The sequence below is a fragment of the Amborella trichopoda genome, chromosome 4, assembly GCF_054954075.1.
Source record: "Amborella trichopoda isolate Santa Cruz 75 chromosome 4, AtrichopodaSantaCruz75HAP2 v2.0, whole genome shotgun sequence".
In the NCBI taxonomy this organism is placed as follows: domain Eukaryota; kingdom Viridiplantae; phylum Streptophyta; class Magnoliopsida; order Amborellales; family Amborellaceae; genus Amborella; species Amborella trichopoda.
This window is the reverse complement of record NC_142339.1, coordinates 2,404,355-2,431,720: the sequence shown is the minus strand read 5'-3', so window position 1 is coordinate 2,431,720 and position 27,366 is coordinate 2,404,355. Positions and strand designations below refer to the sequence as shown.

The 27,366-nt window shown below is 34.8% G+C and overlaps 3 protein-coding genes and 1 long non-coding RNA gene across 10 annotated transcripts; 2 read left to right on the top strand and 2 right to left on the bottom strand.

Annotated features, from left to right (window-relative positions):
* Positions 1-1,857: 1,857 nt before the first annotated feature.
* LOC18439399 (heme oxygenase 1, chloroplastic) lies at positions 1,858-7,705 on the bottom strand. Of its 7 annotated transcripts, none has more exons than XM_020670335.2 (7): positions 7,364-7,705; positions 5,713-5,847; positions 5,402-5,454; positions 4,715-5,118; positions 3,563-3,786; positions 2,859-2,966; positions 1,858-2,240 (listed from the first exon to the last, which is right to left on the bottom strand). In XM_020670335.2, the coding sequence occupies exons 2-7, from the start codon at positions 5,752-5,754 to the stop codon at positions 2,148-2,150; spliced, it is 924 nt and encodes a 307-aa protein (XP_020525994.1). In that variant the 5' UTR covers positions 5,755-5,847; positions 7,364-7,705; the 3' UTR covers positions 1,858-2,147. The 7 variants fall into 7 exon arrangements, with proteins under 7 accessions (XP_020525994.1, XP_088720432.1, XP_088720433.1 ...); XM_088864306.1 differs by having other exon boundaries at positions 5,407-5,454; XM_088864307.1 differs by having other exon boundaries at positions 5,407-5,454; positions 5,713-5,762; positions 7,364-7,607.
* Positions 7,706-15,873: 8,168 nt separating this feature from the next.
* On the top strand, positions 15,874-16,565 carry PSBX (photosystem II subunit X). The gene has a single exon (XM_006849565.4). The coding sequence runs from the start codon at positions 15,947-15,949 to the stop codon at positions 16,310-16,312; it is 366 nt and encodes a 121-aa protein (XP_006849628.2). The 5' UTR covers positions 15,874-15,946; the 3' UTR covers positions 16,313-16,565.
* Positions 15,876-22,593, bottom strand: RPA1A (replication protein A 1A). Its single transcript, XM_006849566.4, has 2 exons — positions 21,896-22,593; positions 15,876-19,385 (listed from the first exon to the last, which is right to left on the bottom strand). The coding sequence occupies exons 1-2, from the start codon at positions 22,153-22,155 to the stop codon at positions 17,744-17,746; spliced, it is 1,902 nt and encodes a 633-aa protein (XP_006849629.2). The 5' UTR covers positions 22,156-22,593; the 3' UTR covers positions 15,876-17,743.
* Positions 22,594-25,612: 3,019 nt separating this feature from the next.
* On the top strand, positions 25,613-27,033 carry LOC148782188 (uncharacterized). The gene is made up of 2 exons (XR_016053777.1): positions 25,613-25,918; positions 26,495-27,033. It is a non-coding gene; the product is annotated as an uncharacterized LOC148782188 (long non-coding RNA).
* The last annotated feature ends 333 nt before the right edge of the window (positions 27,034-27,366 follow it).

Below are 27,366 nucleotides of genomic sequence, written 5' to 3'. Positions count from 1 at the left end.
CAAATTGTAAAAAGTATTTTGCCGTATGATCAAAATACTTTTCGAAAGTCTTTAGAGGTATTTTAATCAATTTATTTTATATAAAATCTTTTTTTTGATATTTTTCAAAAATTCATATATTTTTTATAAACTCATGTCTAAAATTTAAAGTGATTTGGATTTGTAAAAAAAAAAACTAAAATTCAAACACTATTAGACATTCATGATCATCAAATCGGCCCAAAATCAATATGAGATGTTTAATTCATATGTCCATATGGGAAAAGATGGGATTAAGCCATTAGTACACATAAACATATGAGCCCAACGACTCATATTGATTTTGAACTGATATGACGATCATGAATTTCAATAGTGTTTGAATTTTAGCATTTTTTTATAAATCCAATTCACTAAATAATTTGAAGGTATTTCGGTCATTTTATTTATTTTATAGAGGTGTGTGAGCACTTGATGAATGGACGAGTTGAAAAATATGATTCAAATAAAATAAATGACAAAAATAACCCTTCAAATTGTAAAAAGTCTTTTGCCATATGATCAAAATACTTTTCGAAAGTTTTTAGAGGTATTTTAATCAATTTATTTTATATAAAATCTCTTTTTTGATATTTTTCAAAGATTCACATATTCTTTATAAACTCATGTCTAAAATTTAAAGTGATTTGGATTTGTAAAAAAAAAAAAACTAAAATTCAAACACTACTAGACATTCATGATCATCCGATCGGCCCAAAATCAATCTGAGATGTTTAATTCATATGTCCATATGGAAAAAGATGGGATTAAGCCACTAGCTCACATGAACATACGAGCCCAACGACTCTGATCTGACGATCATGAATTTCCGATAGTGTTTGAATTTTAGTATTTTTTTATAAATCCAATTCACTTGAAATTTTAAACGTGTGTTTATAAAAAATTGATAAATCTTCAAAAAATATCAAAAAAATATTTTATATGAAATAAATTGACCAAAATACTCCCGAAAAGTTTTGAAGGGTATTTTGGTTATTTTGTTTTTTTCGAAAAAAAATTAAAATTCAAACACTACCAAACATCTGTGATCGTCAGAATGGCTCAAATTCAATCTGAACCGTTGGACTCATATGACCTAGTGGCTAATCCCATCTTTTCCCCCTATACATATATAAGAAAAAAAAACATGACATATAACCATATTTAATCTAGACCATGCAATTTATCGGACCTACCTTGGACGAGCTATGATTTCAAAATCTTATTCCTTTAACCAACATCACCCACTCATCAATTAATAACAATGGTCAAAACTAACTATTTTCCAGATCTCCAAATTTCCAAATTCTATCACAGGTTCCCAAATTTCCTAGAACTTTCAGCTACATTATCAAAAACACTATTAGCAAATTCCAGACATCAAGAAGTCCAGATTCCCAAAAGTCTAAAACTTCTAGCTTCCCGTTATCAAACAAAATTGACAGCTATTTTAGGGTATTCATTAACCCGCAAGCAGAGCTTGCCTTCAAAACCTTGACTTCCTAAATAACCTAGAAACTGGACAAAGTCTCTACTAAATGAAAATCACTTAAACACTCGAACTCTTCTCAAAGATGGAAGCTCCTGAACCTCACAAACAGACATTCACACAAAACGGACACCACAAACCTCTCCAATAATTTTTCTTTAACAATCTTGAATCATGTATTCCATTTTCTTAAATACCCACAGTCAACACACACTTTATGTCTTAACAATGTTGCATCACGTTTTCAATTTCTCTTAAAACTTTTAAGAGCCCGGCCGAGTAAGACTGCTTGTTGAAGATCTTATGGGTCAGGGGATTTGCATTCGGCAAGTGCAATAGCTACTTGATGATGGATGCAACAATATCAGTCATCACATTGCCAAATCTCAAACTGTTTGGGTGTACAATCATGGAGAAAGAATTGTGCTATTTATCTGAAAAGCTAAGGAAAACGAAAGAACTTGTGGTGTTACCTTTGAGTGATTTTTGTCAGTCAAGCAAGGGCCATCGTCACATTGCTCATGAAACAAATGTTTCTGTCATAGAATCTAAAATGAAAATTATGGTAGTGAGTGAGAGAGAGAGAGCAAAAATTGTGGTGTTGTGCTTTCATTGGCTTCAATTGGGTCCCAATGCAGGGCTAAACAACGATTAGACGAAGAATCTGCGAAGAGTAGCGGAAAGACTTTGCCGCCTCCCTCAAACACTTATTTTTCTCATATCTGGACCAGTACTGCACCACAAAAACCAGAATTGTTGGCCTTGTCTCAAACGACTTGACATTTTCAAAAAGGCTACCAGAATTAGCTAGAGACTAAGAGACACTTAGCTGTATAGCGATTTGCTAACATTTATCCTTAAACTTTGCTCAAATGAACAGTCTAGAACGTGTGCCCATGATTTAGTAACAAAATTGCATCCGGGGTTTGGCATATGACAGGAAATAGCCTTATCCATAGTGCACACAATTTTCAGTGCAAGGAAATCGACCTTTAAGGATAAATTCAAGCACAGTGAATCCTATTACTTGCACTAGTTGAACATGAACAACAACAAAATACACTGGTTTGAATTCTGGGAATGATTTGTCAAAATACTCATCTCTCATATCTTGGGGGTTCTGGGGACAAGGAAAATGACGTTATGGAGAGGAAGAGATGGTAAATGTCTCTGGGAATATGATCCATCAAAATCCTCATCTCTTATGTCATGGAGGTTCTAGGTGAGAGAGAGACCGATGGAACCTTGATGACATAGAAATGCATGTTCTTTTTACCAAATTATGTGCAACAATCATATTTCCTATAAAAATTGAGGCTGGGTTTGTAAGCATTTCAACCAGGGAAATTACCTCAGCATGATTGTTCAGCTTCTCCCTCACGTTTCCCAACAATTCAGCCGCATCTCCCTGCCATTTGTAGAATTCGAGATCCTTTCCATCAAGAATTTTCTCAGAAACCTACGACATCGTAGATATGAATCATGATCTTTGAACCCAATAGGAAACACAGCTTTAAGTCCCCCGATGCCACAGAGAGAGAGAGAGAGAGAGAGAGAGGCCAACCAAAACAAAAAGAACAAAAAGCACAAAGGCATACACATACTTTGCAGGCCACAAGAAATGTCACCAAGTGTTTCTTTTATCTTTTTGTCTTTTTTTTTTGTTGTATGTGTGGGGTGAGTGAAAAACCAAACAGTTTACTTCAAGAAGACTTGCAAGAAAACAAATCTACAGCAAGCTGGACAAAAACATGAAATGAAAAACCGAATTAGTAACAATTTACAGGTAAGGTGAGAACCAACAAACAAAAGCTAAAAGAAAATATGATGTATACCAATATCAAATTCTGGAGGTCATCTCAGTCTCTTGAATGAACTAAGGACAGCCAAGATTCATAAAGTTAAAGCCATCAAAGAACATTTTTGGTGCTAAATTTTTTGATTAAGTGGTCCCAAAAGTTGATTCATAAGAAAATGACTATTAAAAGCACGAGTGAAAATGTTTATATATGGAAGGAAAACTCAAATGAACATTTGCATAGAAATGGTAAATACCTGTTTCCCTATCACTCGGCTACCAGCTACGTGAGCAAAATATATGTTGTAGAAGTGACATAAGAAGGCAGGAGCACTCTTTTCAGCAATTTCCTCCAAATACTTCGCATAAGCAGTTCCAGGATTGGAAGGTTCAGGAATCACATATCCTTGCAATCGAAACCATTCCAAATCCTTTGAAAGACCAATGGACCTCTCTAACCCAGTATTTCTGAAATCAGCATCTGCAACATGACAAAGAACTCTGAATAGTTTCCATTATTTTTTTCATTTTCATAAGTTTTTTATGCCATAAACTGGCATGAAAAATTAAAAGAAAGTGATAATACTCTAGAAGAGCAGTAGCAGCCTGATTAACATTAATTAATCAAGAGCTTTTGGGTAAGAAACAACAAGAGGTTTGGACTCTGGGCAGGAGGTAAAGAAGCACCAAATGCATCATGATACGCATTAATAGCAAGGATCCATTCTGGTAAGGGGAAGGCACAAGATTTGGGATGCACCAATGCCACCATCTTTAGGATTTCTATACATGTCTATGGAAATCTAAAATCAATATGGGTTAAAGATGAAGTTTAATCATTCTCTTAAAAGGTTGCCAGAAATAGTTTGATCAAAATGGCAAAAATAAAATAAAACATACATGTAAGTAGAATTCCACAAATAAATTAATAACTAAGCATAACTACCTTTATCAGAGATGAAGTTATATGCATTAAGTTATATGTATAGAAGTACAAACAGAGTGGGTCAACCAGCACTTGATACGTCTTTTTCAGATTGGTAGGGATCCAATAGCAGGATATTATATGTAATTTTTAGTGTTGTTTTGAATTTCATGATTCAATTGTTATTAAATAATGTAATTGTGAAATTTCATGATTTGTTGTGTAATAACGATACCCTTATTTCAATATGTGCACATTAGAAGTAGCACATGCAGAGACTTTGGAAGACAAAATCTACAATTGTTTCCAATACAAGATCTCATGTTACAAGTGGCAAATGACTTAGGTTTCTCCCAGAGCTAAATTACCAAGTCAATCCAGTATATAGTACCAAGGCAGTAGATAAATAATTTTATTGAGGAGAAACCATAATTGAGAAAAAATACAAGAAGAATTCGGATACTTATTAATGAATGATGCTTACAAGCAACATGAGAAGCTTCATCAACAATACGATCGAGAGTTACAAAAACAAGCTTATTGTCCACCAAATACTTCAGGTAACCTTCAATCGTGGGCTCCCATGTCCCCTCAGGTCCATCCTCTGTTTCCTCAGTTCGAAGTCTCATGGCCACAAATCTCATCTCCTCTACAATGCCCTTTGACTCGCCTGGATATTGTTTCCTGTACCTTACTCTTTTCTTTATAATGGTTGAACAAAACACTCGGCCATTTGCCAAGGTAGTCTCAGGGAATTGAAGGGGACGACAACAAGGCACTCGCTTGAAATCTTGGAGAGTATGGGTAAACCCGAAGCCCAAATCACATGATCTCTGAGGCAGTAGCTCACAAGCAAATAACGCCATTCTCTTTATATGAAGTATGCAACTGCTCAAAAGGCATGTAGGGTTGTATATGTAAAAAAACATTCAGAACTTTTTCCGACCATCTCTACATTATAAATGTGCAGGACAGTCTTCCAAAATTAACCCAAAAGCACTCTCTCTCTCTCTCTCTCTCTCTCTCTCTCTTTCACACGCACACACACACACACATAGAGAGATATACACACCACTCACGCGCACACAGGCGCATACAGACACAAAAAACAAACACAAAATATGCCAGCCAAAATTTTCATGGAGATTGAGAAATCCATCATTTTTGTCACCTTACCATGAGATGTGAAATATCCACTAAAGCAAAGGAGGCTGCCTTAAATCTCTGCAAGAAAGTTAGGAATCACCCAATAAACAAGGGGTGGTTGAATAGTCTATATAACCATAACAAATAATACAATATTTTAAAAACACAAATAGCATCAATGTAACCTTACTATCTATAAGAAAGAAGAAAAAGGCCAACATTATTGTTTTCAAACATAAAAAAACGGAAACCAATATTTCGAAGCACTCATCCAAAAAACTTACAAAAGGGAAAAGTAAAGAAGAAAAGCAAAATAAAGAAAGAAGAGTTACATACAATTAGAACTGCAATTATCATGCAAGAAATGGGGTCTTCCATGACCAATGCTGCAAAATCATGTGCAAATCTTTCAACATCATCTTAAAATGCCCTAAAAAAAATCAGTGATTTTCATGAAGGTGATTAAGACATCTGCAATGAAAATAGGACAATGTGAGGTTTCTCAAGAAGTTCACCCCAGATACAGGCATTTATTGAGAAAACCAAGTCTAAAGAAAACCAAACACGTTGAATTATCAAGAAGCAATAAGACTGATACAATACAAATGTATACACAACTAAAGAAGAAACGAAGAGAAGAAAGAAGATTGGGGGAGAATGGAAATTTATAATATGCTATAGAAGAATCAAGAATGAATGCCCTCACAAGATGAGTTCCAAACCTGAAATGAGAAATCCAAATATAAATTTGCAGGTAAGATGAGAACTGCCTAACAACAGCCCAAGAAAATATGACATGTTTAACAGTATTTCCCAATACTCAGCTTATTCATCCAAGAGTTTTTAAGGCACTTATTGCAACAAAGATTCATTGATATAAAAAAATCCATGCACAATGGAAGTGACTATCAAACAATGACAATAAGATGTAATTGCACTACAAATAACAAAGAGCAAAAAATGAAAGGGACAAATAAGAAACAGCAAAATTGAGAAAGCTTTTGAAAAGGAACCTATGTTTAAAATGAAATACCAAAATAAACTAGAAACATTTACTTGCAATAGATGCAGCAAGATTATACAAATGATGAAGTCCAACATCAAAGCAAACATCCATTGGGTTTGCTCCAATCAAGAGTTATTAGATGAAAAATTCAAAGTCCCTTTACATTTCTTCAAAAACAAATGATAAAATTCAAATGATTTATAGTGAAAAGCTCATATAGCCTTATGTAAGTTTCCAATGAAAAATTCCAAACAATTGGTAGATTATTCTAACTAACAATCACTATACGATAGATCACCTATATAGTTTTAGTGTCTTGGGGCAATTTAACATCAGAGCCAAGAAAGTCTAATCTTAGACATAATCGTAGAGTTCTTAGCATAATACAAGATTAAATCCTCTGCTCTGAATAATAATTTGAGTATTGGGATGTAGAGATGAAGACTAGGCAGCAACCAATGGTCATAGAAAACCAATTAAAGGGAATTTTACCTCCATTTTATCCAGTATTCTTTCATGGAAGACTTAGAAACAATTTACGCTAGAGAGAGAGAGAGAGAGAGAGAGAGAGAGAGAGAGAGAGAGAGAGAGAGAGAGAGAGAGGGAGAACTTCGATGTAATTCCGTTATACTCAGAGAACAATTCAAATTCATCAAGAAATCATGGAATGGAGGCAAAATCACATAGAGAACAATTCAAATTCATCAAGAAATAATAGAATGGAGGCAAAATCACATAGAGAACAATTCAAATTCATCAAGAAATCATAGACTGGAGGCAAAATCACATAGAGAACAATTTAAATTCATCAAGAAAATCAAAGAATGGAGGCAAACTCACGTATGAAATGTGCTTTCGCTTGATTTCAGTAGAATACATACAGATGATTGTTTTCTATATTTCCTGAGTGAATTTATGAATGTGCAGTGAAGAAAGAAACAATGAAAACTGAAGTAAAACAGCAAAAGAGTGAAGACAAACCTGTGACTAAACCACCTTATCAGATAAAGGACCAAACCCTAGACCTCTCAAACTTCAAGTAGAGAGAGAGAGAGGCAAGATTGGGGAGAGAGAGTGAGAAAGTTTAGAGAAAGAGTAGAGTGAGAAGCGGCAAATGGAGAGAAACAGGCAAAACGAAGTAAGAGGAGGGAGAGGCTACGATACCGCCAATACATCATATTTTGAGAGAGAAATAAATGAGGGAGGGAGGGAGAGAGAGGCGGCAAATACACAAAGGGATTTGGGAGGCATTTTAAAAGCAAAAAGTTTATCCAAGGGTGAGCCCTAAACGAGGCACGCCGCAACACAAATAGATGTACGGATATAAAAAAAAAAGATTTTAAGAGTTAAAATAGTGCAACACAAATAGATGCACGGCTTTATAAAAAAGTATGTTTAAGAGTTGAAATAGTGCATATTGTATATGGGACATGAATTTGGGAGACCCTCCTGCATTTTATCCGTGAATCTGAAATGATTATCATTAAATTTGGCACAAATCTCACATTCATGTGATAACTTTTTTAAAGATTTGTATCAAATTTAATAGTGATCATTTAAAATCCTACACACATAGGTATGGGAGGGTCTCAGGGGATCATTACTCTTGTTAGATTATCAATTTTTTAGATTTTTAAGTATTCATATATTTAATCGGATCTACTTCGGGGCTTTAAATTTTGGGTGCGGTTTGTATAGAGCCGAGGATTTAAACAATCAAAGTAAAACACACCTTAAAAATAGTGTCTATAAATGTGGTTTCAATATTAGAAATCCTTGTGATAGCCTTAAAATATATTTTCATCTTTAATTATAAAATTTAAAGCTTCAAAAATAATATAGATTGAGCATATCTATGAAATCTTGAAAATTGATGGTCCAAAAATGCATTACAAGATGCACTATGTCCAAAACTTGAAATCTAAATTTTTTTTTTCTCATGTCCATGCATCTTGATGCCGAGATGATCAATTTGAGGATATTTGGGCATCAAAACGACCTCTTCTAATAAAATTTTTAGGTGGAATCTAATTTGATTGCTTAGAGCCTCGGCTCTTTATAAACTTTTTTCTTAAATTTTATGGTTAAATATGAAAATAATTTTTCTGGCCATCATAATTATTTCTAGTACTGAACCAATATCTTTTGACAATATTTGAAGATGTGCCTTACTTTGATTATTTAGGGCTTCAGCCTTATACAACCCACACCCATTTTAAACAGGGAAAAATAAATTTATATAATATTGACACCTTAAATCGTAGAATTAATGTGCTCCTCATAAGTTGATCATCTCTTGTCGACACTTGTAGATATGAAAAGAAATGATTTTAAATTTAGAAAATAGTACATCGCCCAATACATTATTTGGACCGTCTATTTCAAGATTTCCATACGTTTATATATTTACTTGATTGAAGCCACTTTTAGAGTTCAAAATTTTATAATTAATTATGAAAAAATAAATTCTCAGGTCATCCTAAGAATTTTAGATACGAAAATTACATATTATGCCAAAATTTGGAATGTGCCTTACTTTGATTATTTAACATGGCACCCTATGCGAACCGTACCTTTTGTTCAAGGAAAAAGTTTATATAAGGTTTTAACCTTAAAATGTAAAATTAAGGATGCACCTAAAAAATCCATCAGAAAATGTTGTTTTATGTTGAAAAACCTTCTAATTGATCATCTTGACATCCGGATGTAAAATATGAAAAAAAAAGAAGATTTCGAGTCTCAAAAATAATACATCTTGCAACACATTATCTAGACCGTTCATTTTCAAGATTTACATATGTTTATAGATCTACTTGATTTTATCCATTTTTGGAGTTTCAAATTTTATAATTAGACATGAAAAGGTTTTTTAAGATAATCTTAAGAATTTTTTACACCAAAATTATATATGATGATCAAATTTGGAGGTGCACCTTAAATGGATTGTTTAAGGTTGCAACCTTATAGAAACCATACCCTTTATTCAAACAACAAAAATTTGTAATTATGAATAAAAAAAATCAAACATGCCGTATTCATTAAGTTTTTTTTTTTCTCATAAAAACTCAAAAAACAAAAAAAAAAAATTAAATGTAGCTCGGCCCAAAATTTAAAAAGTATGGAACCCACATTAGTGAGGCTTCTATAAGGATCAAAGTCACTTTGTAATCACTTATTTTGGATCAGTAAAACGTTTATAATTAAAAAAGGGAATGCATAAGTGGAAAAATGATAATTGAAAGATTCATGATTGTTATTTTTTGAAGGGAAAATAACGTATATATCCGTTATATTTACCGTTATTATCAAATTACCTCAAAGTTTTTATTATACTTATACCTGTTTTTTTAATCATACTAACAATTTTGTTTTAAAAAAAAAGATGGATTTGACTATTTTCGATTTTTCAAAAATTAAAATGAAATTGAATTGAATTGTTCAAATACTTGTTGAAAGCCACAATAACCCATTATTCGTCCTATGGTTTAGGAGGAAGCCACAATAACCCATCATTCTCAAAATCCATGTTGAAAGCCACAATAACCCATTATTTGTCCTCTGGTTCAGGAGGAAGCCACAATAACCTATTATTCTCAAAATCCACAGGCCCTGAATCCTTGGTCTCCACTCCATATATTGAGGAAGCAGCATCACATTCATCTCCAGTATCATGCACCGCCCCCTTTTCCTTCTCGCGTGTAATACAGTTTTGTGAGTTTGGCATGATGTTCCTAGGAGAACCTGAAGATTTATTATTCAAATTCACCTCAGAACCCACATGGATGGTTTGGTTCTCTCGCAAATGGTCTTTTTCTTGGAGCTCACTGAAAAAAAGACCTATGTGATCTTTTATCAGGAAATACATTATAATAAGATAAATTTTAAAATAAAATCAACATAACAATAAAACCAATATTAACAACTTGATATCATTGAAACAACTATGTACTATATTTGAGAATAAAAGATAATATTACAAAAAACAAAAAAAAGAAGAGTGCCGGATATTAACTCAACCGCGCTTATTACACTCCACACCGAGGGCTTATTACACTCCACATCGAGTCACCACCATCCGATGGCGCGGGATCAACGGTCTAGCTTCAATTTCGAACTGAGAAAGCAAATTTCGGTCAAGCCACACCAATGGAACATGAAACCCCTTTTGATCACAAACTCAAACCTTAGGTGAATTCTCTTAGTAACTTAGTTTGAGAGAGTTGGATTCTCTTTTTGCTAAACCCTAAAACCCTTAGCCATAAATCCATATTTGAGAGATGAGAGATATGAGAGAAAAACTCCGTAACTTAAACCCTTAGGTTCTTTCACAATGTGGTTTAAGTTATTTCACAATGTGGGAGAGAGAGATCAAACATGACATAGTGGTGCGGTTTAGGTTCTTTCACAATGTGGCAAAGAGATCAAACATGATAGAGTGGTGCAGTTTAGGTTCTTTCACAATGTGGGAGAGAGATCAAATCAAACATGACAGATTAGTATGTGCCCCTTTTTTGGGATATGAGAGAGAAAAATGGGAATTAGGTACAAGACATAAGGTACAGAGATTTTTGGTAGAGACAATCTATTTTTATAGGCTTTGAATAAGATTAGGGTTTCTAAGGGTTAGGGTTTCTAAGGGTTTTCTTTAGTTTGTATTTTTTTGTGAGATTGAACATAGACCGTCAATCAAGGATGACTTGTGGGGTGAGCGATTTGAGCTATCCATTCCATAGATGAGCCATCAACGGAAGGTGCATGAATCATTATCCCTTTCCTAAACCATTTTTCCATCAATATATTTAAATAAAATAAATATCATGCATAAATACTACCAAATATAAATAAGATAAGATCCATATCAATTCAAATTGGCCATATCTCTTTAAAACAAACTTGCTACAAAATAGATAAAGCCATCGTGAATATATCTCTTTTAAGATTTGACCACATGCCACAAATCAAACTAACCTTATCTTAAAAGCAACCAAGAGAATCCAAAGAGGTAGGGCGTGCTACCATTTTGTGGCACATGTGGGCCCCCACTCACATGCCACATGGTGGGCCGTGTGCATTATGAGCCCCCATGGAATATTATAAAAAAAATATTATTTTTAAAATTGAACAAAACAATTGAAAATATATATTTGAATTTTTATAACTTCGTAAGAACAATAACTGTATTTTTATAAGTCCAAAAATCACAAATAAAATATTGAGAGATTCATAAAATTCAAATAATAAAACTAAAATCATTTCAATAATAAAATGAACACAATTAAATTAATATGATGGGCAAAAGATCCATATGGTTTTAAGAATCCAATCTGTAATAGTGGGGTACTCCACCTTCAACTGTGGACTACATACCATACTATCTTTATCGAACCGACCTAGTGTTTCTCATGACCCATAGTCCAAGCAGGGGTTCATTAGCGGGTCACCAAAGTCAAGTCGATGAATCAAGGGGTCACAATCTCAGGATTATAGGTCATATCCCTTAGAGACGAGTCAAGGTCATCACGACCTGATGCGACCACAGCTCTATGGTGCATAGGGGTATCTCTCGCACATGCATACGCTTCACTCAAAGGTAGATATTTGGCTTTCCCGAACGATCTATCAATATGCATGCCGTGTGATGGAACATGGATGACGTTTTGGCCCTCGTCTTAGTAGGCCACCATCACACACAAGGGCAGTCCCTCGGCTCACTCATCAGGGCATGTTATCCGACCTTATTAAGGGCTAACCCATAAACCTTCATCAGTTTGTTCTTCATGCACAGTTAACATAGGTTTTTCCCAACCGACTAGTCTAGATCGTTAAGCACAGATCGATATCAGCAAACCATCGTTTATTTAATATTGTCCACAAGAGACCACACTCTCATTGAGTTCATATTCCACTATATTATTTCATTTTACAAGCACTCACAAGGCCTTTAAAGGCCACGTAAACCCAACACTCGCATCATAATCTGAGGATGAACTTTACGTGATGCACGCAAATTACTAACGATTTCAAAAAACGGGTAGGGGCTTGTCATCCGAAGTGAATTACCCAAAAAAAAATAAAAATTGCTCTTGATCATTTTGATGAGTAAATGGGGCATATTCAGGATCAATAACAATGAATTCATTTTGGGTAAAGTATTGATCAGGCTCATGAAAATGTCTCCTTTCAGGGTCCGAATTATATTTAGCATATACTTCTTCATCATCAATACCGCCATGGCCAAAAGACTTTCAAGAGAAAGGAAAATGGGCAGAGAGAAAATTAAAGTGCAATGGCCAAAAGACTTTCAAGAGAAGGGGGTGCGATTCTAGAGAGAGAGGGGAAGTGTGCAATTTGAGGGAGGATGAGAGGGAAAGTGAGATTTCTAGAGAGACGGAAATACGCAATTTCAGAGAGAAAATCAAAGTGCAATTTCCAGAGAGAGAGGGGAAACGTGCGATTTGGATAGGGAGAGTCTGAGCATAGAAATATAAATTATGTTTTTGAAAAGTTGAATTTTTTGGTTTTTAAAAAATCGAAAATGAACAATCTCATTTTTATTTTTAAATTTTTTTTTGTTAGGATAGTGAAAAATAGATATACGTATAATACCAAAAAAATTAAAAGTAAACATGTCATAACAATAAATATAAGAGACATATACATTATCTTTTGTTTTTTTTTTTTTTTTAAGCAAACAATACAAATCCATAAATATAAAAATTCATCCTTATCCAATGTCCTTATTTACGAGGCATGGAGGGATACCCAACGTTGACCTATGACTAAATTCTGCACCATTCGAGGTAATGGACGGTGTGGATGAATGCAGCTTTACTTATGTTGGGCTAGTCTTTATGCAGCTATCATTCTTTTATAAATCTAAGTTTTGATGAAGTTTCTAAATCCTTCTCTGGCACTTTTGGTAAAAAAGGAAATCTCCATGGCTCTAAAAGCAATTTCAAAACCAACAATAAAATTTGAAAATAAAAAAGGTATAAATTGTGTGGATCCATGAACACTTATTTTTATGGTGAAATATACGGCCTAGATAATTTGTTGCAATATACATTATTTTTAGAGCTTTAAATTTTAATTTTTTTCACAAATATAATGTTCAAGCCGAGATGATCATTGTAAAGGTTTTTCAATGCTTGAATTGTAATTTTCAATGAGCAGTGAGATGAAGCTTTACTATTTCGATAGGGTTGTGAACCAAACCCTATAAAGTCCCAAAATTTGTGTCCTAAACATATATGTATATTAGGGTTCACCCAAAGAAACCAATAGACCGAGGTTTGAAAATTTGGCAATTCAGATCGGGAATCGTTGACACAAATCCGGATCCTTCAATATATCAAAAATTGGCTAGGTCCCCTTTCGAACCGGCTGAATCTTTGACAAAACTAGCCAATTCTATGATCGAATGTGTCAAGTTGATTATGGTCCGAACCAGTTTTAATGGAAAATTTTTAGTAATTGCATTTTTCTTAATTTTTCTTTGTAAGTACACTTTTTGAAAAAAAAAAAAAAAAAAACAAGGGGCCACACACACAACCAATCATACCAAATGATGTCACCCTCACCAACAAGTGTGCAAACTTAACAAGGGTGCAGTTTATATAGAGCATAGGCTCTAAACATTCAAATTAGAGCCTACATTCAAATAGTATCGAAAAATGTGGTTTCAATATTGAAAATATTTGTGATAGCTTTAAAATATATTTTATCTTTATTTATAAAGTTTAAATCTTCAAAAACTTGAAAATCTTCAAAATTGACGATCGAAAATTACATTATAAAATACACTATTTCTAAACTTGAAATCCATTTTTTTTCTCATGTCCATGCATCTTGAAGTCGAGATAATCAATTTGAAGATATTTGAATATCAAAATAACATTTTTTAATAAAAGTTTTTAAGCAAACTCTAATTTGATTGTTTAGAACCTCGACTCTATATAATCTTTCCCACTAGATAATGGGATGGTTTTATAAATGTTTAAGCTTCAATAAAACTTCCATGTGGAACAAATTGTCTTTGGGTGTCTCTATACTAACAACGTCCAATACTAGCAATCTCTCTCTTCCGCTTTACATCTCTCTCTCCTTCTACTAACAACGTCTTCTACTCTCTCTCTAGTAACTACCTCTTCTACTATACTTGTTTCATATAACTTTTTCTAAAAATCAAAATTTCTACTAACAATCTCTTTCTCCCTTAGCATCTATCTCTCTATTAACTACCTCTTCTACTATATTTGTTCCATGTAGCTTTTTTAAAAAAATCAGAACTTCTACTAACAATCTCTCTCCCTCGGCATCTAATGTCCTCTACTCTCTCTCCCTCTATTAACAACCTGTTCTATTAAATTTATTCCATGTAGCTTATTTATAAAATCAAAACTTCCAAGTTAATATAAAAAGGGTGCAGTTAGTATAGAGCCGAGGCTCTAAACAATTAAGTTAGAGCCCACCTTCAAATAACGTCCAGAAATACGATTTCAATACTGAAAATCTTTGTGATAGCCTTAGAATATATTTCCATATTTAATTATAAAACTTGAAGTTTCAAAAATAGTGTAGATTGAGCATATCTATGAAAACTTGAATAATTTAAAAATTGATGGTCCAAAAATGCATTACAAGATGTAGTATTTCCAAAACTTGAAATATATTTTTTTCTCAAGTCCATGCATTTTGATGTCGAGATGATCAATTTTTGAGGATATTTGGACATCAAAACAACATCTTCTAGTGTAGGATCTAATTTGATTGTTTAGAGCCTAGGCTCTATATAAAATTTTTTCATATAAACATAAAAAATTAAATTGAATTAGAGAGATTTATTTTATCATCATCATGTTGCATTTTAATCTTTATTTTGACTTTAAAATGAATTTAATAGACCCCAAATACTCAACATGAGACTAGTACTGACATTTACATATTTTTTAACACAATAATAAAAAAACATAATGCAATTGCTATAATTTCTATTAAAAATCTAAAAAACTGGGTTTTAAAAAATAAAAGTGATTTTTTGACCCATTATTCGATCCGGATTGCCGATCCATCGATTCGATATAGTTTTTGGAATGGCCGATCGCTATCACCGATCCATTTTTTTAAACCTTGAAATAGACAATATGCTCGATCGGGAACATAAAAGCTTTTGGCTGTAGAGAATGTCATCCGATAATGCTGGTAACTTAGTAAAGAACGCCATAGTCAGCCAGCAGAGTAAACTCCGCTAGAGACTTGGATAGTGTAACTCACAGTGCTCCCGCGGGAGCACCGAATGCTTTGGCCTGCCATGCTCCATTCTCCACAGACCCTAACTTGTCCACGTATCACTTCAAGAACCTCCCACTGGATACACAGATAAGCCTATCCTCATGTGCACATCATATTTCGCCACGTGTCCCTGGAAATCACCAATCATCGCTGACCTGGAAGCCCTCATCTATTTCAAACTTTCTCCAAAAACCCAAACCTCAGTTTCAGTGAGAGAGAGAGACGAAAAACCAGAAGAGAGAGAAACAATACAGTGAAGAGAGAGAAAGGAGCATGGCAGTTGCAGCATCAACCCTCTCCCTAACGGCGCCGGTAACTTCCGTCACCCCCAAGACCCCGTTCATCAAGCCCCTGAGTCCGATAGCCCTGATCCCACTCCGGGCCCAGGCCACCAAGAGATCCCATGGTGGAGCGCTCATCGCCAGGGCGTCACTCAAGGAGAAGGCGGTGGCGGGCCTAACGGCCGCTGCCTTAACAGCCATTATGGTGATTCCTGACGTTGCCGAGGCTGCTCAGCCCGGCATCTCTCCCTCTCTAAAGAACTTTTTGCTCAGCATTGTGGCAGGGGGCGTTGTGCTGGCCGTTTTACTGGGGGCCGTTATTGGAGTGGCTAACTTCGACCCCGTTAAACGGACTTAAGGAGAGAGCGAAAGCCACATTCTTTGTTCCTTTTTTTCTGTATCGCCTCTCTCTTACCGTTATGTAATATGGCGTTATTTTAGGTCGTGTTGTATTTAGATTAATCTTGAGAACTTGTTTTCTGAATTTCAAGTTTCAGTTTTACGAATCTCTCTCTACAAGAAATTAAGAGAGAGATGCGTTTCTCTCTCTAGAAAGGATACGCAATATGAATTTATAAAGTTTTATCCAATCTCAATTGGATTAGAATAAACAGAACTTAGAATGGTTTGCCCTTTTGTAGAAAATAATATAGAGAATTTAGATTTTTGGATTCAGTTCAAATTATATTGGATTCAGTTCAAAGTATTTTACGTATCAAGTCATTGTTGGAGAGTTATCTGTTTCCATTTTTTAACCAAAATATAAACTTGAGTTTCGTGGAATTTTAATGGAAATTTGAGACTTGATTATTGGTAAATCCACTAGAAACTTACTTCTAAATTGCGAAATACCATTTGAGTTTGTCGCATGGTCAAGATTAATTGTTACCGCTTTGTATCAAAAACAAATGATCTCATTATATCCAATGGAAAGAAAACAATGCAATCTACATGTGTAATAAGAATTGTCAATCTTCAATGGCATAAATAAGAGAGATGGAAATAGAGAGATATTCAAGGAAATTGAATCAACAGTGAGTGGCAATTAGACCAGCAATTTAAAAATCGCTTGTCCGACTAGGGAATCACTGAAATAAGTTCAGACATAGAGACTAGTTATGTTGGGGATGAAAAACCCTAGCATAGCCCGAGTCCATCAAATTTCCATTTTTCCCATTTACCTTTTTCTCAAATTTAGCAATCGCCATAATATGGACCGGTCAGATTGTAATGAAAGTATATGAAATCTCTCTCTCTCTCTCTCTCTCTCTCTCTCTCTCTCTCCATCAAACTCATGAACAGATTTTAGCTGCAATGGACCAATAAATACCCCATGACTTCATATGGATCACTCCTGCGATTGATTAGTGTGATTTTAATAATCAAAAGCACAACAAAAACCAATCCCATTCTAAATGCTCTACAATATAAATAAAATTTCAGTTATCTCCTCGAATGCATGTGGTGTAGATCGAGTCTGGAAGATGTATCGTCTGCCCAGTTACATTTGTAACATTCATTCAAACAATGAAAGAATCAGATGACAGTAAAATAGCCAACTCGTTTCTGAAAAATTTGCCAATCAAGCCCCGAGCACTCTCTTGTTGCTCGTAGACACTTCATGGTGAAGGAGAAAATTCACAATGCCAAAGTGACTCAATTTTTTGCCAATGTCCAACCTTGGAACCACAATTTTCTATTGTGAAATGAAAGCCTGCGAGTTCATATTCCGAAAATTTTCAAATCCAATGCCTTTGTGTATAAAGCTCATTTGACAGACATGGAGTCCTCAAACTGAGAGCTTCTTGATCATATCAATCAAATACTTATTTTCTGATGGGAAATTCTGCTTCTCTACCTTCATAACAGTGATCTTCACGCGCTGCTCATCATTATATCTCTCTTCCTTAACCTTGAGCTTGAACAGGAAACTGCTAAAGACAACGCTTCGAATAATTTCCCCAAATCTTTGTTCATCCCCTTCTTCATACTTCAGAAAGTACAACTCCTTTGCAGGAAAGCCCATTATTTCTTCTCCAGCTTCTTGAAAAGCAGTAACCCAAGTCAAGCCAGTGTGGTCTTGAATCTGAATCTGAAGAAGATACCTATAATCACAATCCTCTAAATCTTGATCGCACCTCTCGCAATGCCATAAACCGCCTCTTGATCTTGTGATTTTCTTATTGCACTGCCTATCTCCAACAATTACAGGGCAAGCAGTGTAACAAAAACTATCTGTTTTTATAAATGTGACGTTTGCCTTCACATCAATCCAATCGGGCTTATCAGAAAATCCAAGTCGTTCATACTTGATATCACTCACATTTTTACGAACCCAATCAGCTGATACAAAATCTTGCGATATTGGTTGAGAAATGGTCCTCTTGCCCTCACAATCGAACCAGACTCTTAGGCTTCGAGCCTCGGGTATGTCGGGATTTATGAATAGTTGGGTCGAGGAGATTGTACCAAGAGACTTACCACTAAAATCACTGACCCTTGAGGCCTTAATGGCTAAAACTGGAGAAGCACCAGAGTCAAGCATATCATGTAACTCTTGCCCTTCTTTATTGCAAAGACTACCCCAGAGCGTAAGCTCCACAGTCCGACCTGATGTGTCCTTAAGATTAAGAACCCTCTTTTGGGTCTCCATGCCATTCTTTCTTAGTATAGTAACTGAAGGGTTAACAGATATTACAACTCCTATAACATCTGCCATTGAGCCACTCTCCATGCCCTCGATTTCATTGATCAACTTAAAAGAGAACTGTTGTTTTGGTATGGAGTCATCTTGATCCATAGATGGCTCTACTATTGAACTGGATTCCAAAAAGATTTCCCAATTGTTGTTTAAATGGTTGAAGTTCTTTTGTGCAGGTTTGAGGCTTCCCTTTGATATCATGTACACCTTACCCAATGCTATCTGATCAAAAAACCGATCCACTAAAGCATTGAAACAAGTTACACGTATCTCTCCACCATCTGAGTCAAGAAGATCAAAAGAGAAAACTTTGCCATCTCCCTTGGCATTGTTGTAACGCCTTATATCAGCCTTGGCAGTGACCCGAGCCTTAATAGCCCACCTTCCCTGATATGGATTCAGTGATGAGATGGGAATTATTCTTGGCGGGGCTTCATTCTTAGCTATAGGGCCTTTATTTGAGTATACTGGAGGAGGCTGATAGGGAGGTTGAATAGCTGGTCGCCCAAAAACATCAGATGAGGGACTAGCCTTTTGACCAACACTGCAGTTTGAAGTATTATTTGCAAGATTGAGAGAACTTGTATTTGTCGCCACTGGTGTTGAACCATTTCTTCCATTATGGGCATCTCTATTTGAAGGTCCTATATCTAAATCTGTGAACTGTTTTGGAACCCCGATTATCTCAGAGTTAGACACTATTATTTCCATGTTCAGAACAATGATAATTCTGGGGAAAAAGGAAGAGAAGCAATCAATAACGGTTTCAATGGAGTTAAAGAGCATAATGTACTAGTCATTTACAGGACAACACATGCAGACTGGAAGAATTTTATTTTTTTATGAACTTATTCTACAGCAAGGGACTAAGGGTAAGAAGGCAAATGATGTTGACAAGATTCCATAGAAATGGCATATCTTGGTAACCACAAATGGATGCACAGAAACAAAAGGATAAAGGAAAAACAGGGGAAAAAAGGAAGAAGATGGGGGAGAAGAAACAATAGAAGAATCATAAATTGATAACAATTACAAGGCGTGTCTTGCATAAGGTTTTAAACATATTGAGGGTGCAAGCTGGAGCAAACAAAATTACCCTACCAGAACTCAATAAAACCAGTAAAAAAAAAAAAAAAAAAAATCATGATCCTTTCTATTGTTTGTTCTTATTGATAAGAAAGAAAGAATTTAACGGTTACGACAAGCTGCACAAAACTTGTACCTTGCAAGACAAAGCATTTTCAAATTTTAATCTCCCGAGCAATCTCTAATAATGCGACACTCCTGATGGTCTTGAGTTCCTCATCACTAGTTTTAAGTTTGAAGTTAAAAGTTTTTAACTAGTGAGAAAGCATTTTTGTGAAATAGAGAAAGAGAGAATGACTCCGACTTGTAAAGCCACGAGGATGAGTGAACTTCGAAATACATCCATGCCAGGCCACACTACAACTGATACTAATATGCCAACACAGCAAACTAAGCCACCAACTGTCATACTTATGAACTCAACAATTGCCTAGAGTTCCTACTATTGCTTGATCTGCCACTTCTCTAACTTCTACAGCACAAGAAGCTTTTCCTAACTTTGCATGCAAAAAGAACCCAACTTTAGACAATTAGGGGTGGTTTCATCTGTATATTTAGAACCAAATAAGGCTCTTTTTTCCAAACACTCCACAGAGGGAATGCTGACTAGGGGAAAGGGAGTACTCACACATTCCCCTCCTGTTTACTGTCTCTGACACCGTTAGAAACCCCTTCTCATTATAGAGGTCAAAACCTGGGGAACCCCAAGAACTCCATGTTTTGATGACCCTTTAAGTTCCTCAATGAAAGATGTCTAAAAACCAGTGTTTAACTGCTCGGTCTAGTGCACTCAGATTACTCAGACTTGCCGCCTGGTCGAGCCGAGAACCCCGGCACGACTTGGGAGCATTATTAAAAAAAAAAGAATAAGACAAGATAAAATTATATACATTTGCAGGATCAATGTACAAAATTATATAGATAGTATGCTTTTTGTACAATGATTTGTGAGTTTTTTCTTGTCAAATGCAATATTTTTGTATTATCGTGATTTTATGGAATGTCTCCCACCATAAATCATATTTTTTTCTAAATCCATGTTCTCTATTTCTTTTCAGCTTATTTCGACTTTTTATGTTGTTGTTTGGTTTTGTTTCACTTTGGAAATTTTTATTTGAATTTTTAACAACTTTTTCTTCTTTTTTTTTTTGTAATTTTTTTTGGGCATTAAACTTTCCTTTAACCCATCCCTAGCCTAGGTAAAGGACGTGGGTTGTGTTAAGTAGTCCGCCGTAAAACTTTGCCAAAACTTTCCATGAATCTTGAATTTGGCTGACCACAAATAATTAGGAAAAGGCTCTCTGATGATGAATTTTTTAGGGCCTTTTGGGCCCTGTACATTACTCGGTTGAGTCCAGTTGGACTTGGCCAAGTTCCTCGTCTTAGGCCAGGGCCAACTCCGATGCTTGAGCCATGTTTAAAACATTGGTAAAAACAAATTTCTCTATTTCATGTTCAATTACTCTAGCAGCCTCTTCATCAATAGTTCAAAATCAAGGTCCAAAATCGCATCATACTGCTACTCAAATGCCTGGGTTTCAACATGAATGCTTTCAATAAAGTTTATCATTATTCCCATATTTCAGAACTATAAGGCATAAGAATCATCTCAAGTCCAGCATATGCAATGAAGGGAAAAACTAAATTCAACAGAAAGAGCCGATGCCATCCAATACCATTGCATTAACAACCAAAAGAACAGAAAATTTGGTGAAAATGAAATTGAAATAATCTACGACCTAAGTTTACACAATGAACAAAAGCACCCATCAAAGAAATACGAAACAATATGCACCATCTTCAACAAAATGTCACAAATAAAAGAGAATGTGAAAAAATCTATTCCAGATCCTCAAACCACATACAAGGAATCAAATCACCGCTAAAACCGAAAAACCATAATTTCAATGAAAAAGGCAAAATGTATTGTATCCATTCATATTGGATACACAAACAAACCCAATATAAACAAATTTGGACAAATTTGGAGAGGAAAGGAATGAACAACAAAAGGCAACGGGCATGAAGAATTCAATTGTAAGCGCACCAAAATTCTAGGGCATGCGCACCAAAATTCTAGGGCATCGATAGAAAAGCACAAAATCAGAGTTTAAAAACACAAGAAAAATGAAAAATTCGACATAATTATCTCACCTCCGATTCTGAACTGTATTACATATATAATCAATCAACTGAACGATAGCTCCTCTGACTAATCTTCCTGATTTAACCAGTTGATTAAGCTGGGAAGCAAGCATGGCCTCTTGAGCTCGAACGCCATCAGAAAGAAGAGTACTGTAACGGTCCTTGTTCGAACCGATTGGTTTCACCTCGAGTACCTGAACTATAGGCTTCAGATTCAAATCTCCATGGTTGACTTTATCAATGGCTCCTGGACTTAGAGAAACCTTCATTTATTCCCTTACTTAGAAATAAAAAACCCTAGGGCTCGCAAAGGGGCAGAAATAATGGCGCTCGGACAAGAATTAAAGGTTTGTTTTGCTCAAGAATTTCAAATAAGATAAAAACCCCAAGCTTTTATTGAGAGAGAAGTACGACGGGGTTTTAGGGAGTCGCAGAGGTTTGATATTTTAGAGTTTTAGAGAGAGGGAGGAAATTTTATGCATGGGATTCAACAATGGCAGTCCAAAGGCCAAATTTCAGGGGCCGTATTTTCATTTCAAACCTTAGGAGCATAGTGTACACATACGCCCTCGGGCAAAATACCAACGTGGATAGATTTCTTATGAGAAATTTTGAGAACCACCCGGAAATGAAAATCACTAGAGATGCTTATATCCAAAAGAGAAAAGTTTTGATCTTTTCCCATTTTTCAATAATTGGATTGTTTCGGTTCAATCTTGAGGAATTAATTTTTTTGAAGTTTTCATACAAGCCCCTATACTTCTTCATTTTCGGAGTTATTTCACCGGTGGACCTCTTTTGGATTTTCCTTTCAAGCAGCATAAAAAAATCTTTAAGATTTTGGTCTTACCCCATCATCTTTTATTTTTCTCTTTTATTGATTTTTTTATTATAAAAATTGGTTCCAATAAATCTTTTTATATTATTTTAATTCAAAAACTTTTTAATAGGTGGAAAGAGAAAAAAATGGATTAAAAAGTTTTTGGATTGAAATAGTATAAAAAGATTTATTGAGACTAATTTTTATATTCAAAAGTCAATAAAAGATAGAGATGAGAGATGATGAGGACGGTAAAATCTTTAAGGATTTCTTGCTTGAAAGAAAAATGGTATGAGGGTCTGCCATGAAATAATTTGAGAATTTAAGGGTCTATACAAAATTTTCCCTTGTTTTTTTAGCCCATAGAGAATGTAACATGGATTTCTTTTTTTTTTGTATATTCTATGTGTAGAGGAGGTTATATACTAAAAATTTGGGGTACTAACAAACACCCTAGATTAGGTTTTGATATAGGGAGTAAATGAATATCATCCTAAGGAGCATGAGATCCTAGAGATTATTAGATGCTGCCTAAGAGTATTGTACATTTTACTCCTTCATTGAATGCAGGAATATTTTATGGGATTGTCCGTAAAAAGATCATTTATTTTTTAAAAACGTTTATATAAGTGCGAGGCTACAACCAAATTAGGGCGTACTTCAAAAGTTTTAATAGAAGGGGTTGTTTTGATGCTCAAATATCCTCAAATTGATCATCTCGACCTCAAAATGCATGAACATAAGAAAAAAATGGATTTCAACTTTTGAAAATAGTGCATCTTGTACTACATTTTTTGACCGTCAATTTTCAAGATTTTCAAGTTTTCATAGATTTGTTTGATCTACACTATATTTTAAACTTTAAATTATATAATTAGATATGAAAATATATTTTAAGGCTATCACAAAGATTTCTAGTACTGAAACCACATTTCTCGATACTATTTGAGGGTGCGCTTTACTTTGATTGTTTAGATCATCGGCTTTATACAAATTACATACAATGTGGTCATAATAATTCATGTCCCTTAGATTTCAAAACGGGTGGTTGTAAGAGTGTCATTGATTAGATATGAAGTTAAAAAAAAAAAATTCCGATTTCATGCCTCACTCCAAGCCATCCAAATTTCACATCTAATGAGTAAGAATAATTGTGACTTTCTTATATAAAAGAAAAGTAGTTTCTTTATAGACAATCCTATATCTTCCGGACCAAAATTTTGAGATATAATCTCCTCATGCGACTAACATCATAACCTCTGTAAATTGAATAAAGACCATCCAAATTTTAAAGGTTGACATCCAAGAGTTAGAAACCTTAAAAATATATAATTTTTTTCAAAATAATCATTCTGGGGATTTTAGATGGAAGTTTGAACGGAACAAATATCAAATAGCTCTTTTGACTAAGGGAGGAAGTATATAATATGCTCCCGCTGGAGCAAGATACACATGGTAAGAAAGCATGTGGGAGTATAGGCACACTATTTACTTCTAAACATATGGATAATATCAATGAGGGTGGCAATGGGCCAAGGAGACCTGGCCCGGCAGTAAAAAAAATTAGTGTCTGGGCCAATACGTAGCTTGAGGTCTGGGCCAGATCCATGCCACTATAGGCAGAGGGCCGGGGAGGGCGGGCTTGGGACATGGCCTCATTGGCCAGTCCGGCCCTATGTGGAAAGGGCTGGCCTAACCAGGGTTGGCTCAGCCCAGGACAGCCTAATTGCCAGCCCTATATCACATATTTCCTCGCTGAAATACTAATTTGACAACTAATTTAAATGTACTTTCACCCTTTGATATAAAATTTGAAGTTCCAAAAATATTGCAGATCCAGTGGATTTACGAACACAATAAATCAGAAAGTTCTAAATGATATATGTTGCAAAATGCATTATTTAGAACTAAAAAATTTATATTCTTTTTGACAGATAATTAGTGAGGTTGAAATGATTAGTTTAATAGTTACCATTGCAAGATCTACATTTTCAAGTGAAGAGTTGTTAAGTAGGTAGTATGACTGTTAATTTGACTGTTCTTAGCACCTGACAAATCACTAACCGACTAAAACCCATTGGTCACTATTCCAACCAATTGCACCTGAATTGGCCTTGCAATGCGTTGCATAAACACAAGGCTCCACACTTTTCTCTCTGTTCTTGTTAGCGTATGGATATCTATATTGATAAAAAGTGTTGATTGTTGCCCGCTTTGTTGTTGCCCTCTTTGTTGCTGCCCTGCTGAGATTGTTGTTGCCCTGAACGCAATAGAGAGAGATCTGTGATATCTAAGCCATCCATCATTGTCCGTTGTTTTAATTCTTTCCACTGGTTTCCACCGATTATGTTCAAACTATTCTTTCTGAAACACATCTCTAAATCCATCTCTGAAAAATGGCATCTGAAATGGCTTAGCTGCCCCATCCAAAAAACTACTCTTTTATTTTTTTGCCTCTTTTGCCTTTGAATCATGATTTCATGGTCCAGATCTGTCTGAAATCTCATCATAGTTAGCAAGTCGGGACTATCAATAAATCGGCTCACCATAAAATCGGAAATAAATAGTTTTTATTTTTAAAAGTCGGATGAAAAAATCGGTTAAAAAATACGGATTGGCAAAAATACATCATGTAAAGATATCGTCAATACATCGGACTAGGCTAAAAAATTCGGAGTCAAAAAATCGAATAAATATATGTTTAATTTGTACGATAGTTTTCTAGCATACTAGCTTAATAATAATTCCAACAACATAAAATAGCATGGTAGCTTAACAATAATCCCAATAATGTTTTCTATTTAAGTGTAGAAATACACTATGATCCTTAGACTATATAGTTTTTTTGTCCTCATTTTTGTGAAATGAGCAATATTAAAAGCTCCTATCCTCACATACAATGTCTTGAAAAAGCTTAAAACAGGGCCCGGGTAAGGCAACAATGGGACTTCGTTGCTTTGTATTTAGAGAGAGAAGGAAACCCTAAACAGGACCGGGTAAAGTAGAGATTTGGGTACTCATTTTTAGGGCTCTAGCAAGATTTGGAAAGGCAAGAAGAGATTGTGGAGCTGATTTTAGAGATTTTTGAGAGAGAAAGAAACCCTAACCATACTTTCTTTGTAGAGATTTGGGTACTCTTATTTTGGATTCGTGCAAGATTTGGAAAGGCAAGAAGAGATGTGGAGCTGATTTTAGAGAGAGAAAAGGAAGAGGTGATTGTTTTTCGTCTGTAATATGTAATTTTTCTTCTGAACCATACACCTTTTTTAGAAAGCATGAAAATAGAAATACACAAAACAGGGAAAAAAAATATATCTTTCAAAAAAAGAAAAATTACAGGATACAATTTTTTTGTCCCGTATAATTCGTTTTTTCCGTAAACTCTCGTTTTTAACTTTTTTCCTAAAAAAAGGTGATTTTTTCCCGAACTTTTCAAAAGGATGATGTTTTAAACGTTTTTCATAAAAGCTCCGTTTTTTTGAAAAAATCGACGTTTAGTTGCCGATTTGCTAACTATGAATCTCACCAACCTATGGATCTTGATCTCAGGGTCCAGATCCTTTTGAAATATCACCAGCCACTTTGATATCTGATCTGATAATGTCTTATGAAATTCTATCATGTTGTCCTCTAAAACTCGATTTGAAAACACCCATCTGGAATGTTTTTTTTTTATGATCGAGTTTTTCGTTACTTGATCATGTCTGTTCTGGTGCATGAGCTGTTAAATTGGTTTTGATCCAAACTGAGTTTTATTGATTCTTCTAAGTGCCATTCTGTTTTCTCAGTTGTCTCGACTATTTTTCTATCTCCGGTAAAGATTTGGAGTTTTTTGTCTGATGGCTCAAGTCTGTTGTTCCTGAGGATGTATATTGTTCTTGAGGCCCTCTGTTCCAGATGCTTATTGATCCGCCACTATTTTTTGTGCTTGTTGTTCAAGCAATCTGAGGGAGACCACTACTTCTTTAGGTCACACCATGCACCTGAAGGCTTGAAGATCCAACTCATTCGTTTGTACAACTTATTGTTCAAACTCCAGTTGCTTTGTGTCAAAACATTTTGAGTTTGAGGGGAGTGTTAGTGTATGGATATCTATATTGATAAACTGTATGGATATCTATATTGATAAACATCATTAGTGATATATATTAGTATGGATATGTATCTATATGGGTATATATCTTTTGATAAGAGTAGATGGTGTCTATCCATAACCGTTGGTATTTAACTTTAAATGTTAGTATCTATTCAAAACTACTATTAGCCATATATTTATACGGGTCTTGTGTATTCTTTTATCAATCAAACACATAGAGTTCTCTTCGCATTTTGAGATTCTAATGGTTCCATGAAAGCAAAGCTAGAAAGTGCTTTTTTATAAATGTCACTATATTTTTTCCGTTCTTCAATATGGAACTAAAATCTACACTTTCTCTCTCTATAAAGAAACATTTTTGAAAAAACTATGAATATATTATATTATGTTTGACCTCAATTTTTAAATGTATGTTATTTTCATTTTAATGAAGAATCAGAAAAAGCAATTTGAAAACACACTCTAGAAAGTATTTTTTAGCTCAATTAACATAAGTTGTTCATTTTTACGAGACTCTTAGATCTGGGCCTTAGAAAGACCATTTCGCCTTTTTAAAAATTTTAA

Coding starts and splice junctions, on each gene's coding strand:
- LOC18439399 (XM_020670335.2), bottom strand. CDS start 5,754: ATGGAAGACCCCATTTCTTGCATGATAATTGCAGTTCTAATT. Junction 5,455..5,712: donor TGATAATTGCAGTTCTAATT/GTATGTAACTCT, acceptor ACTTTCTTGCAG/AGATTTAAGGCAGCCTCCTT. Junction 5,119..5,401: donor ATTTCACATCTCATGGTAAG/GTGACAAAAATG, acceptor CCTTTTGAGCAG/TTGCATACTTCATATAAAGA.
- RPA1A (XM_006849566.4), bottom strand. CDS start 22,155: ATGAAGGTTTCTCTAAGTCCAGGAGCCATTGATAAAGTCAACCATGGA. Junction 19,386..21,895: donor AATACAGTTCAGAATCGGAG/GTGAGATAATTA, acceptor CTTTTTCCCCAG/AATTATCATTGTTCTGAACA.
- PSBX (XM_006849565.4), top strand. CDS start 15,947: ATGGCAGTTGCAGCATCAACCCTCTCCCTAACGGCGCCGGTAACTTCC.